This window comes from Salvelinus sp. IW2-2015, linkage group LG20 (assembly GCF_002910315.2).
Source record: "Salvelinus sp. IW2-2015 linkage group LG20, ASM291031v2, whole genome shotgun sequence".
Lineage (NCBI taxonomy): Eukaryota > Metazoa > Chordata > Actinopteri > Salmoniformes > Salmonidae > Salvelinus > Salvelinus sp. IW2-2015.
In genome coordinates, this window is record NC_036860.1 from 34335710 (window position 1) to 34350425 (window position 14716).

General features: G+C 42.7%; 1 protein-coding gene across 2 annotated transcripts in view; it reads left to right on the top strand.

Annotated features, from left to right (window-relative positions):
- Nucleotides 1-14716, top strand: part of igsf9bb (immunoglobulin superfamily, member 9Bb) — a 188267-nt gene that overhangs the window by 39123 nt on the left and 134428 nt on the right. For both annotated transcript variants that reach the window (XM_024013614.2, XM_024013615.2), the window contains exon 2: nt 11843-12034. In XM_024013614.2, the coding sequence (XP_023869382.1) occupies nt 11843-12034 (192 nt within the window). The remainder of the gene's footprint in view (nt 1-11842; nt 12035-14716) is intronic.

Genomic DNA, 14716 nt, shown 5'->3' on the forward strand with positions numbered 1-14716 from the left:
TGCAAAGAAGAGCACACCTATTGGTAGATTGGTAAAACAAACCAAAAAAGCAGACATTGGATATCGCTTTGAGCATGATGAAGTTATTAATTACACTTTGGATGGTGTATCAATAAACCCAGTCACTACAAAGATACAGGCGTCCTTCCAAACTCAGTTGCCGGAAAGGATGGAAAGCGCTTAGGGATTTCACCATGAGGCCGGTGGTGACTTTAAAACAGTTACAGAGTTTAATGGCTGAGAKAGGCGATAACTGATGATGGATCAACAACATTGTAGTTAAGAAAGGGGGATACCTAGTCAGTTGTACAAGTGAATGCATTCAACTGAAAAATGTCTTCCGCATTTAACCCAACCCCTCTGAATCAGAGAGCTGCAGGGGGCTGTCATAATCAACATCCACWTCTTCAGCTCCCGGGGAACAGTGGGTTAACTGCCTTGCTCAGAATAACAGATTTTTACCTTATCATCTCAGGGATTAGATCCAGCAACCTTTCAGTTTCTGGCCCAATGCTCTAACCACTAGGCTACTAACATAATTGACAGAGTGAAAAGAAGGAAGCCTGAACAAAAATATAAACACAACATGTTTTAGTCCCATGTTTCATGAGCTGAAATAAAATATCCCAGAAATGTTCCATACACACAAAAAMATTATTTCTCTCAAATTTTGTGCACAAATTTGTTTATATCTCTGTTAGTGAGCATTTCTCCTTTGCCAAGACAATCCATCCATCTGACAGATTTGCCAAACCAAGAAGCTGATTAAACAGCATGATCATTACACAGGTGCACCTCGTGCTGMGGACAATAGAAGGCCACTCTAAAATGTGCAGTTTTGTCACACAATGCCACAGATGTCTCAAGTTTTGAGGGAGCGTGCAATTGGCATGCTGGCTGCAGGAATGTCCACCAGAGCTGTTGTCAGACAATTTAATGTTCATTTCTCTACCATAAGTTGCCCCCCACGTCGTTTTAGAGAATTTGGCAYTACGTCCAACCGGCCTCACAACCGCAGACCACGTGTATGGCATCGTGTGGGCGAGTGGTTTGCTGATGTCAATGTTGTGAGCAGAGTGCCCCATGGTGGCGGTGGGGTTATGGTAAGGGCAGGCATAAGCTACGGACAATGAACACAATTTTATCTATGGCAATTTTAATGCACAGAGATATCCTGAGGACCATTGTCGTGCCATTCATCCGCCGCCATCACCTCATGTTTCAGCATTGTAATGCACGGCCCTATGTTGCAAGGATCTGTACACAATTCCTGGAAGCTGTAAATGTCCCAGTTCTTCCATGACCTGCATACTCACCAGACATGTCACCGATTGAGCAAGTTTGGGATGCTCTGGATTGGCTTGTATGACAGGGTGTTCCAGTTTCTGCCAATATCCAGCAACTTTGCACAGCCATTGATGAGGAGTGGGATAACATTCCACAGGCCACAATCAATAGCCTGGTCAACTTTCTGTGAAGGAGATATATCATGCTGCATGAGGCAAATGGTGGTCACACTAGATACTGATTGGTTTTCTGATCCATGCCCCTACCTTTTTTTAAGGTACCTGTGACCAACAGATGCATATCTGTATTCACAGTCATGTGAAATCCATAGATTAGGTCCTCGTGAATTCATTTAAATTTACTGATTTCCTTATATGAACTGTAACTCAGTCAAATATTTGAAATTGTTCCATGTTGTGTTRATATTTTTGTTCAGTATAATATTGCAAAAACAATGTTGCAAAGCAATTCACTTTTTGTCCTCAATACAAAGTGTTATGTTTGGGGCAAATCCAATACAACACATTACTGATGATCATTTTCATATTTTCAAGCATAGTAGTGGCTGCAATGTGTTATGGCTATGCTTGTAATCATTAAGGACTGGGGAGTTTTTCAGGATAAAGAAACATAATGGGGCTAAGCACAGGCAAATGCTAGAGGAAAACCTGGTTCAGTCTGTTTTCTACCAGACACTGGGAGATTAATTCCCCTTTCATCAGGACAATAACCTGAGGGGAAAAGGAAACCGCACACTGCTCTTGAAGAATCAATAATTTCCTCTTGATACAAACATCAACCAGTAATAAGCTTACGTATCGGCCTCACAGCCTTCATCAGAGCTTTTGTGATAKAWWWWWTTTTTGCACCCGTTCCACGCATCGAAAGGGGTTGGAGGCAAAGAAAAAACAAATAGGTGCTACTAAATATAACAATATGCATTTCATAAATATTCGAATAAAGTATGTAAATGTTATTTACATTATTTAATGTCCATGTGCTATGTAAGTAAAACCTCTCGTTCTCTCAAACAGAGAATCAGTGAACATAAAAGTTCAATCAGGAGAAACAACAGGGATTATCCAGTCGCAGTACATTTTAATGACCTAAAACATGACATTTCTACCTTTTTTAGATTTTGTGGCATAGAGAAAGTTAAGATATCAGACAGGGGAGGTGATATTAACAATACTGCGATTTTCACCCTCCAGACATTATTTCCTAAAGGTCTTAATGATGAAATGCCTATGAATGTTATGTTTTAAATTTGAACATGAATTATGCCCCTATTTCAGATGACTCTGTTTTGCTTACATTGTACCCAATGATTTATGAAAACTTGCTCGGTAGGTCTATGTCCTCATTGTGGTTTTACAGACGTGTTTAATACGTCTTATTTACACACTTTTTTCGAATATTTATGAAATGCATATTGATATATTTAGTAGTACCTATTTGTTTTTTCTTCTCCTCCAACCCCTTTCGATGTGTGGAACGGATGTGAGTGGAGCTAGGTCTACATAAGGGTGCTAATTTTAAAAAAACTCACAAAAGCTCTGATGAAGCCGTGAGGCTGATACGTAAGCTTATTATAGATCAGTGATACTATCAAGGACAGTGTGCGGTTTCCTTTTTCCCTCATCTTGTCCAACTGTTACTATGCACCTGCAAAAAAYATTGCTCAAATGTGCGATTGCCTTTTTGAATTGTGAATCAGGACAATAACCTAAAACACAAGGCCTAGTTACAGTTTTGACTTAAATTGGCTTGAAAATCTATGGCAAGACTTGGAAACGGATGTCTAGCAATGATCAACAGCCAACAGCGATTACATACTCACAGCTGTAAATCGCTGCCAAATGTGCTCTACAAAGTATTGACTCGGGTGTGAATGCTTATGTAATTTAGATATTTATGTATTTCATTTTCAATCAATTTGCTAACATTTATAAAAACATGTTTTCAACGATGCTTTGGTATTGTGCATGCCGTCTCAACTATCCCAAGCCTTAACATTCATCTGCAGTTTATGGTATACTGTTCACAGCCTGCGATTCCCAAAGCTTGATTGTGATAAATAGCACTGGATGCAAATTCGAGTGGGGAGTAAGATTACTATTTTACTGTCAAACTTTTTCAACATACTGTTTATCTCAATTCAATTCTCCTTTGCTGCAGTGTTTTCTGACCTGCTGACTTTACTGTAAAGTTTCAGATGGTCAGTAAAGCTTAGAAACCAGCACAAGCACCCTTTCCTGAACTATTAACAACCCCTTTGTCTGACCTTAGTCCAATAACATAGTTTGTTTTACTCAGTATCAACAGAGTGACCAAGGTCCTCCGAGAATTGTAAGCCACCATGAATCAACAGGGCAACTGCAAAGTCATGCACACCATATAAAAGCATTATAGTGGAATGAGATGGCAGGGGCGAAGTGGAGGGAAGAGGGCCAAGGAGATAGCATTAACAGAGCTGTCAGAAGCAATATCCATCATAAAGGATGCCCCTGCAGAAGCGGTGAACTGGTTAAGGTGAAGCAATCAAGCCGCACAAACGAGCAGCCGCTCATTGGGCACTAAAATGCTAATCGACGCTGAGTGGCTGAGTTGTGCTTCCTCCTCTCCTTCGTAATTTGAGGTCCATCAACGCTAACATGCTACTCTGCGGTTATTACTATGGTTATTTATAGGCGCTTATGTGAGATACGATCTGTCCACATTCGAAGAGCAAAGGAGCACTGAAAAAGAGTGTCAATTTTTATTAGCGAAGTTGTTAGGGCAGAGATAATGAGCATCAATACCATCAATACCACCCTAGTCATAGAACAGTCTATGACTAGGGTGGCTGGAGRCTTTGAAKAWTTTTAGGGCCTTCCTCTGGCACCGCCTGGTGTAGCGGTCCTGGATGGCAGGAAGCTTGGCCCAGTGATGTACTGGGCCGTTCGCACTACCCTCTGTAGTGCCTTGCAGTCGGAGGCCGAGCAGTTGCCATACCAGGCTGTGATGCAACCAGTCAGGATGCTCTCGATAGTGCAGCTGTAGAACCTTTTGAGAATCTGAGGACCCATGCCAAATCTTTTTAGTTTCCTGAGGGGGAATAGGCTTTGTCGTGCCTGCTTCACGACTGTCATGGTGTGCTTGGACCATGATAGTTTGTTAGTGATGTGGASACCAAGGAACTTGAAGCTCTCAACCTGCTCCACTTCAGCCCCGTTGATGAGAATGGCGGCGTGCTCGGCCCTCTTTTTCCTGTAGTCCACAATCATCTCCTTTGTCTTGATCACGTTGAGGGAGAGGTTGTTGTCCTGGCACCACACGGCCAGGTCTCTGACCTACTCCCTATAGGCTGTCTCGTTGTTGTCGGTGATCAGGRCTACCACTGTTGTGTCATCTGAAAATGTAATGATGGTGTTGGAGTCGTGCCTGGCCGTGCAGTCATGAGTGAACAGGGAGTACAGGAGGGGCTGAGCACGCACCCCTGAGGGGCCCCTGTGTTGAGGATCAGCGGGGCGGATGTGTTGTTACCTACCCTTACCACATGGGGGCGGCCCGTCAGGAAGTCCAGGATCCAGTTGCAGAGGGAGGTGTTTAGTCCCCGGGTCCTTTGCTTATTGATGAGCTTTGAGGGCACTGTGGTGTTAAACGCTGAGCTGTAGTCAATGAATAGCATTCTCACATAGGTGTTCCTTTTGTCCAGGTGGGAAAGGGCAGTGTGGAGTACACTAGAGACTGCATCATCTGTGGATCTGTTGGGGTGGTAGGCAAATTGGAGAGGGTCTAGGGTTTCTGGGATGATGGTGTTGATGTGAGCCATGACCAGCCTTTCAAAGCACTTCATGACTATAGATGTGAGTGCTACGGGTCGGTAGTCATTTAGGCTGGTTACCTTAGTGTTCTTGGACACAGGCACTATGCTGGTCTGCTTAAAACATGTTGGTATTACAGACTCAGACAGGGAGAGGTTGAAAATGTCAGTGAAGACACTTGCTAGTTGGTCAGCGCATACTTGCAGTACACGTGCTGGTAATCCGTCTGGCCCTGCGGCCTTGTGAATGTTGATCTGTCTAAAGGTCTTACTCACATTGGGTGCGGAGAGCGTGATCACACAGTCTTCCGGTACAGCTGGTGCTCTCATGCATGTTTCAGTGTTACTTGCCTCGAAGCGAGCATTGAAGTAGTTTAGCTCATCTGGTAGGCTTGTGTCACTGCGCAGCTCTCGGCTGTGGATCCCTTTGTATTCTGTAATGGTTTGCAGGCCCTGGCACATCCGACGAACGTAAGAGCCGGTGTAGTACGACTCGATCTTAGTCCTGTATTGACGCTTTGCCTGTTTGATGGTTCATCTGAGGGCATAGCGGGATTTCTTATAAGCTTCCGGGTTAGAGTCCCGCTCCTTGAAAGCGGCAGCTCTAGCCTTCAGCTRAGTGCGGATGCTGCCTGTAATCCATGGCTTCTGGTTGGGGTATGTACGTACGGTCACTGTGGGGACGATGTCATCGATGCACTTATTGATGAAGCCAGTGACAGATGTGGTGTACTCCTCAATGCCATTCAAGGATTCCCGGAACATATTCCAGTCGGTGCTAGTGAAACAGTCCTGTAGTTTAGCATCTGCTTCATCTGACCACTTTTTTATTGATATAGTCACTGGTGCTTCCTGCTTAAATMTTWGCTTGTAASCAGGAATCAGGAGGATGGAATTATGGTCAGATTTGCCGAATGGKGGGTGAGGGAGAGCTTTGTATGTATCTCTGTGTGTGGAGTATAGGTGGTCCAGAGTTCWTTTCCCATTGGTTGCACATTTAACATGATGATAGAAATTTGGTAAAACTGATTTAAGTTTCCCTGCATTAAAGTCCCCGGCCACTAGGAGCGCCACCTCTGGGTGAGCGTTTTCTTGTTTGCTTATGGTAGAATACTGTGGTGGTATGTAAACAGCTACAACGAATATAGATGAAAGTCTCTCGGTAGATAATGTGGTCTGCAGCTTATCATGAGAAACCCTACCCTACCCTCGAGCAAAAGCTCGAGACTTCCTTAGATATCGTGCACCAACTGTTGTGTACAAAAATACGTAGACCGCCGCCCCTTGTCTTACCAGATGCCGCTGTTCTATCCTGCCGGTGGTTGAAAAACAAGTTTTAATGACTCCAACCTAAGTATATGTAATCTTCTGACTTCAACTGTATGAACTAGGGCTATCCATTCTGGGGTAGTTGGCAACGGGGCAAAGCCAGTGTAGCAGGGGTGAAGCTCTGCAGAGAGACCGACTGCTAGCAAGCCGTGTACACAAGACAGACTCAACTCAAGGTTTCCTCTAAGGTACTATCAAACCGTAACTCAAAGAACAATCTCTCACTTGGCCCTGTGAATGTATCTCACAGGTATCATAACTCACTGTGATGTTACAAGCAGCACATTACCGTTTTCTTTTGCTATGTAGACTTGGATAGACATAAATGCATAGCATGATAATATGGCCATGACTACACTGCAGCAGTAATGGTGGAGGGATTAGATGCTCTCTGTGCATCCCGGCAGGGTCTCCTTTGAATTGAAAATTAGTGAGTGATACTCGTTGGAGGGCATGTGAGCCGAAGTAGATCAAATCCTGCCCTTCCCGCTACGCTTCATTAMTTTCTCAAGCCACCATGATATTTGGGTTTTTGATAGTGATCTTGTAAAAGCCAATTTATGCTTGATCCAAAAATGTGTTCAGGGGCTTCGTATGGAGGGTGTGACGTAATTGCGTTGCCTACGGAGGCATGCAGAGGCCAAATCGAGCTCCGTGCCGCATCSCCATGCACCTCACAAATTTTGTAACATTACGGAGGGCTCCGTATAACTCCGAATTGACATGATTGTCACGGTAGGTGGGGGCAGTACGTCCTGTATAAACAAACTCACTTCCTTGACAACTTRCTTCACAATAGCTCTGCTCCGCTAAGCGCAAGAAGTACGAAATCCCTGACATCTGTGGAGGCTGCATCACAGTAAAGGCTGTACGGYTTGACCAGGCAGAGCCTTCAATTTGACAAAGACAGATGAGCTGCCAAGGCGAAGCAATTGCATATTAAATTGCCCAGTTTCCTTCCCATTTGATGAACTGGACAAGTTCAACACCGCAAACGGACTGTTTCACATCTGATTCCCTTTCATGGCGTGTCCCACTGGATTCCTTCTCCCTGCAAGTGATAATCGGACAGTCAGGCACAATGAATCCAGTGTGCGTGGTTTTGCACATTTTCCCTTTATTGAGCTAAAACTGCTTCGTGCTTTATTTGATATTCAAGTGCTCAGCCTGTAAAAAGTAACTCTATTGGCTGGCACGACTCCTCTGGCAGTTTTGGGTTCGGTAATAAGGAAGCCATTTTTAATAAGTTTTACTTCCCTTTGGGGTATTCTAGATGAATAGATTTTGACTGTGCTCCATCATCAAATTGGTTGAACATTTTTACGTTAATACATACTTAATTTTCTTTCTTTTTGAAACATCCAAACCAAAGTATTTTCTGTAGATTGTAGAGTTTACATTTCAGCTCAACTTCTCTGCAATCTACGATTTATTTCTGCTTCCTGAAATGAATCATTCTTTATATTCAGTGCAAGCTAGCTAATGGACTTTAGTATTCGACTATGGTACCGCTCAGTGAGTTTGGAAAGTCTTGCATAACAAGGTCAGGATTAAAGGGATGGGCACAGGTGTGCTCAATCAGCTTGTTAACCTGAAAATAACCAGACAAACATCAGTCCCAGAGCACATTCAACACAGTAGCAACACTTAAAATGACTTACTTCTTGTAACAGGGCAATCCTGACCCTGTTACACTTGCTGCATATTTAATATATACTTCTAATCTCTCGAGGAGTGTGATTGAGGGTGCTTAAAACTTCAGGCACAGTTCAGTGACAGTTCAGAAGCAGAGCATGTGAGTTGAGCGGTTGGAAATCCCGCCCATCTCTCATGGAGTGTTCCGGTGCTCCATGTCCTTTCCTACCGCTCTGCAATCACAGGAAAAAAAACTCCCACTGCAAATTTGCTCCATTAATTAAAATCACAATTTAACCAACACCCATCTATTTTTGTGACTACCTGGAACTACCAATTGGTTTTTAAGTATTGAAACAAAACCATARGGATTTGAATGAAAAGTATTTGAATAAACATGAAAATGTGAATGTAAGAAGCAAACATCATTTCAAATAGGCTACATCTCATATTAAACAACATATAAGCACTCTAAATAGGTCAGAGTATATTATTTCAATTATTTCAAGGCTATAGCCTAAAACGAAATGCATTGTGAAGCATTTGCGAATGCGACACAATAAGCTGGTAGGGACAAAGTGCTCAGCATTTAAACATTTTCATTGTATTTAATCGTTATAGTTTATAAATRGCGCATATAGGCTGTGACTTTGAATTAAATACACATTAAACAAAACATTACTTGTTAGTGACTTTTGAATTCATTTGTAGAGTTCTTACTGCTTACTGAGGTATAGCCTACAGCAGGGGCATGCCCTGAGCTCGTGAAGTGAGTGCTACTGGAGCGAAATTGGAGTGGGCGAGAAGGCCGACACTCCAGCCTTTGGGATTCTCGCTCCACGCTCCAGTCAAATTGGGCACACTCCGCTCACATGCTCTGTTCAGAAATGAATGGTGTGCTGGATAAATAGTTATTGATATAATGACATAATGTACTCAAAAAATGGTTAGAGACTGATAAAGAACATTTGGGTTGGCTCATTGACTTCAAACAGAAACACCGTTGAGTGACCGCTGTCCAAATGTCGACCTTACAGCCGAGAGTGATAGAATGTTGGAGTAACAAAAATGAGTGGCTTGTCAGTTAGATTAGTAATTTTAGTGGTATTCCTTGAATTTGTGTGCTAAAGTCACTGATGATGTGCATGAATTCTTTGCAGCTTTAAATGGATGATTGCAGGACTGTCTCATCTGTTCTCTCCGATCGGTGAATCTTCTTGACAGACAGACCGCACCGTGCTCAAACATTAGAGCCCCCCTCTATATGCGGTCTGTGAACATCTTTGGAAGGATATGCAGTACTCTCCCCTCCTGCAGCTCAGAGATTAAAGCATTTGACCATTCCACTGTGTCATTCTTTGTAAAAATCCTGGAGATTTTGCTTACTGAGGAGATGATTACCTCTCGTTTTCCTCCCTCTCTCCCTCCCTCTAATCAGTATAAACAGTGAAGTCATACCTTCCAGGGGCCTGTTTTCGCTCTCTGGTGATGTCACCAGCAGCCAATCAACACATAGCGCTGGGCTAGGTAGAGGAGGCAGGGAGAGTCTCTTTCTAGGCCCTGGGTATATGTGTGGGGACACACTGCTGGGAGCAGTGCTTTCCCTCAGCCCCCATTATTATCTGCCTCTTCCGGCGCCAAGCAATGAAGAATACACACACACAGATCCATATAGCAAACCACCATCCAACATTACAGCAATGTTTTGGTAACTGTAAATATGACTGTTGTAATGTTAATGGTGTTCAATGTAAGTGCCTGATTTCTCTGTACTGTAGTACAGGGTTTTGAACATCCTCCGACTGCCCGAAATGAAGTTGTTTTGCTTTCAATGTAGAATTAGACGAATGCAACGTAATTATATGATAACCATCCTCTGTTGAGTGCAAAGTGAGGTAATTAAGCCAATTAAGCTATTATTTAATGTTGACCTCCAGCCAAGGTGACTGTTGAAGCTTTTCATGAGTCTGAATAGGGGCTTAATATGCACTTGAAAAGCTTGTGCAGTTTTCCTTTGGTTCACACCCATGAAATTGCGCCTCTTGCTGTAAACGTGAGTTAAGTAATTGTAACGTATATCTTTTGAGTACATATTCCTGAGTGGTCGAGTTACAATTTTGACTTAAATCTGTTTGAAAATCTATGGCATGACTTGAAAATGGTGGTCTAGCATTGATCTACAACCAATTTGATAGAGCTTAAAGAATTWAAAAAATAATAATGTGCAAATATTGTACAATTCAGGTYTGCAAAGCTCTTAAAGACTAACACAACAAAGTGGAATAAGTCAAGGGGGATGAATACTTTCTGAAGGTACTGTATATATAATATATCTGGTGTTAGGATTGATTTCTCAACAAGTGTCCTTCACTTAGTTTTCCTGGTTGCTGGGATTCTTTCACCCTACTGTTTGCATGCAGTAGTGCAGAATGTGATGTGTGAAGGTTTACAAGCATCACTGTCTCTGCTGCTCGCTGACAGAGATGGAAGAGGAAGCGAGACACTCCACCTTTTGTCAACTGTAAAAGGCCTGACTGAGTGAACTATCTTCATTTATCCACAATCTTTGTCTTTGATTTGTCCTATTCACAGAGGTTCTTGCTAGGCCCCTGACTATAGGCGTACCTACTCTAGCCAGGCAGTTCATTTCCCCCCTCCCAGTAGCGGAAATGAAGAGTTGGTGAGACATTGGTCATTAAGTTACAATAACTGATCAATGATCAAGTATCAGGGCGAAACAAAAACCAGCATACAACGGCTGGAGGGCACCATGGACGTAGCACATTCCTATAGCAGTACACTAGCAGTGGGTCATCCTCATAAAGACAAACCCAATAYTCCCCAGCATCCCTATGGGCCACGGGGGTGAGCAGAGCACCATTTAATTAGCTGTATTGACTGGTAAAATGAAAGCACACTTCTCTTCCGGTTGTAAAGCCAAGCCGTGCGTGAATTAGTAGAGGATCAATGCTCTGGTAGAACGGATAGCCCTGTGGTCAACATGTGGACACAGCTTCATCGTAGTAAACCAACAACATCAAGTCCTCAGTCTGTGTCTGCAGAATTATGTATTGTCAATAAGGCAGTTGAGATATGTTCCATCAAAGTCTAGGACATGTAATGAAAGTGCAGTAAATAAACGTACAGACTGTCTGACTCGTAGTAAGCCTCATGTAACGGCAGCTAGGGAATATAGTGTCAAGACAAAGTGCACTGTTTTTGTTTGCTTTCCACTCACAGAGTTATGACCTTTATCTTTCATTCCTCGTACTATTGGTCTTGGCTCAGGATAGAATTTGTTGTCGCCACCTTGAATAATGACACCCATAGTTCATGATTCTTTGTCATCAAAAACAGGCTGCTCTATGTGAGAGAAAAGTAAACCAGGTTGGTGGAAGTGGAAGACGCTACTAAAATGGATGATATTCCAACTGAAAAGAAGCCATGGTTGAATACGGTTCCATAATCCTTTCAGTGTTGTTTAGGTTGGGTCCTCTTTTTTTTTTTAAAGATGTACCACTGTGTATATCATGTTTTGTTTTGTGATTATTGTACTTCATTAACATTTTTCAAGAAGGCTTTCTAATTTACATTTCTCGATGTGAAAAACAAACAACATGTTTGTGGTTGATGCTGGCAAGCTAAGACACAATGTAGATGATCTGCTAATGAAAGATGACTCTCTTGCTTCTAGGTTGCTTTCGGTTGGTTATTTCACCACAATTAAGTAACGTCCCTAGCTGTTTACTAGATACTCACAATTCACTCCCCCTCTCCGTTTCACAGGTGCCCACGGCGTGCGAGAGGAGCCCCAGTTTGTGACGGTGCGCGCTGGAGAGAATGTCATCCTGGGATGCGATGTGGCCTACCCGCTGAATGGCCAGCCCTACGTGGTGGAGTGGTTCAAGTTCGGCGTGCCCATCCCCTTCTTCATTAACTTCCGCTTCTACCCGCCTCATGTGGGCCCGGAGTATGCCGGTAATAGGACACCTCTCCCTCTTTATTAGCCCAAACCATGGGTGTCAAAGTCATTTTGGCATTGACAAAACCAATGTAATTTTGTACACCTACAGTTAAGGTCGGAAGTTTACATACACTTAGGTTGGAGTCATTAAAACTAGATTTTCAACCACTCCACAAATTTCTTATTAACAAACTATAGTTTTGGCAAGTCGGTTAGGACATCTACTTTGTGCATGACACAAGTAATTTTTCCAACAATTGTTTACAGACAGATTATTTCACTTATAATTCACTGTATCACAATTCCAGTGGGTCAGAAGTTTACATACACTAAGTTGCTGTGCCTTTAAACAGCTTTAGAAAATTTGTCATGGCTATAGAAGCTTCTGATAGGCTAATTTACATAATTTGAGTCATTGGGGTGTACCTGTGGAATGTTTCAAGGGCTACCTTAAATACTCTGTGCCTCTTTGCTTGACTTCATGGGAAAATTCAAAAGAATCAGCCAAGACTCGAAAAACAAATTGTAGACCTCCATAAGTCTGGTTCATCCTTGGAGCAATTTCCAAAACGCCTGATGGTACCAACGTTCATCTGTACAAACAATAGTAAGCAAGTATAAACACCATGGGACCACGCAGCCGTCATACCGCTCAGGAAGAGACGCGTTCTGTCTCCTAGAGATGACACTACTGGTGTCGAAAAGTGCAAATCAATCCCAGAACAACAGCAAAAGCCGTTGTGAAGATGCGGAGAAAACAGGTACAAAAGTATCTATATCCACAGTAAACGTGTCCTATATGGAAAACCTGAAAGGACGCTCAGCAAGGAAGAAACTGCTCCAAAACCGCATAAAAGAGCCTGAAGGGACCACAGGCCTGGTCACTAGTGCACTATATAGGGGCTGGGTGGGTGCTATTGAAACAACCACATGTTATAATGGACAGGTATGTGTGTATGGATCAGAAACACGAACGCATCAGAGTTAAGATCAGATTTAATTAAGATGCATCGTAATTGTGACATCTGCAACAAGGCACTAGAAGATTAAGCAATCAGCCCGACCGAGGGGTGTGTATAATGCCATATACGTGGGCCTGCTCTTTTGCGGATCCAACACGTGTGCCTGGATACACCTTAGTCTGTGGTAAATTAGATATCCACAACCCAAGGTGCTTATTGCTATTATAAACTCGGTTACTATTATATTAGAGCAGTAAACAATGCTATTTCGTCTACCTGTGGTATACGTCTGATATACCCGGCTTTCACAATAACATTCAGTGCTCGAACCACCACTTTTCATATTAAATTCTTCATTGCCTTCATGAGATACTACCTTAGCGTGTGGACAGTCGGAAGTTTACATACACTTAGGTTGGATCATTAAAATACGTTTTTCAACCACTCCACAAATTTCTTTTAACAAACTATATAGTTTTGGGCAACGCGTTAGACATCTACTTTGCATGACACAAATAATTCCAACAATTGTTTCAGACAGATTATTTCACTTATAATTCACTGTTCACAATTCCAGTGGTCAGAAGTTTACATACACTAAGTTGCTGTGCCTTTAAACAGCTTGAAAAATTTGATTATAGGCTAGAAGCTTCTGATAGGCTAATTATACATTTGAGTCTTTGGAGGTGTACCTGTGATGAATTTCAAGGCCTACCTTAAACTCTGTGCCTCTTTGCTTGATCATGGGAAAATCAAAATCAGCCAAGACCTCAGAAAACAAATTGTAGACCTCCAAGTCTGGTTCATCCTTGGGAGCAATTTCCAAACGCCTGATGGTACCACGTTCATCTGTACAAAAATAGTAAGCAAGTATAAACACCATGGGAACACCAGCCACACACGCTCAGGAAGAGACACGTCTGTCTCCTAGAGATGAATACTGTGTGGCAAAAAGTGCAAATCAACCCAGAACAACAGCAAAAGACCTTGTGAAGATGCTGAAGAAACAGGTAAAAAGTATCTATATCCACAGTAAAACGTGTCCTATATGGACATAACCTGAAAGGCCTCAGCAAGGAAGAAGCCACTGCTCCAAAACCGCCATTAAAAAGCCGACTACTGTTTGCAACTGCACATGGGGACAAAGATCATACTTTTTGGAGAAATGTCCACTGGTCTGATGAAAAAAAAAAGAACTTTTTGGCCATAATACCATGTTATGTTTGGAGGAAAAGGGAGCGTTGCAAGCCGAAGAAACATCCCAACCTGGACAAGCGGGTGGCAGAATCATTTTGTGGGGGTGCTTTGCTGCAGGAGAGACTGGTGCACTTCACAAAATAGATGGTTGAGGAGGAATGAGGGAGAAAAGATGTGGATATATGAAGCAGCTAATCTGCAAGACATCATCAGGAATGAAAGCTTGGTCGCAAATGTGGTTCTCCAAATGGATAATGGACCGCCAGAGACAACTTCCAAAGTTGTGTGCAAATGCTGTAAGGACAACAAAGTCAAGGTATTGGAGTGGCCATCACAAAGCCCTGACCTCAATCCTATAGAAAATTTGTGGGCAGAACTGAAAAAGGGTGTGCGAGCAAGGAGGCCTACAAACCTGACTCAGTTACACCAGCTCTGTCAGGAGGAATGGGCCAAAATTCACCCAACTTATTGTGGGAAGCTTGTGGAAGGCTACGCAAAACGTTTGACCCAAGTTAAACAATTTAAAGGCAATGCTAC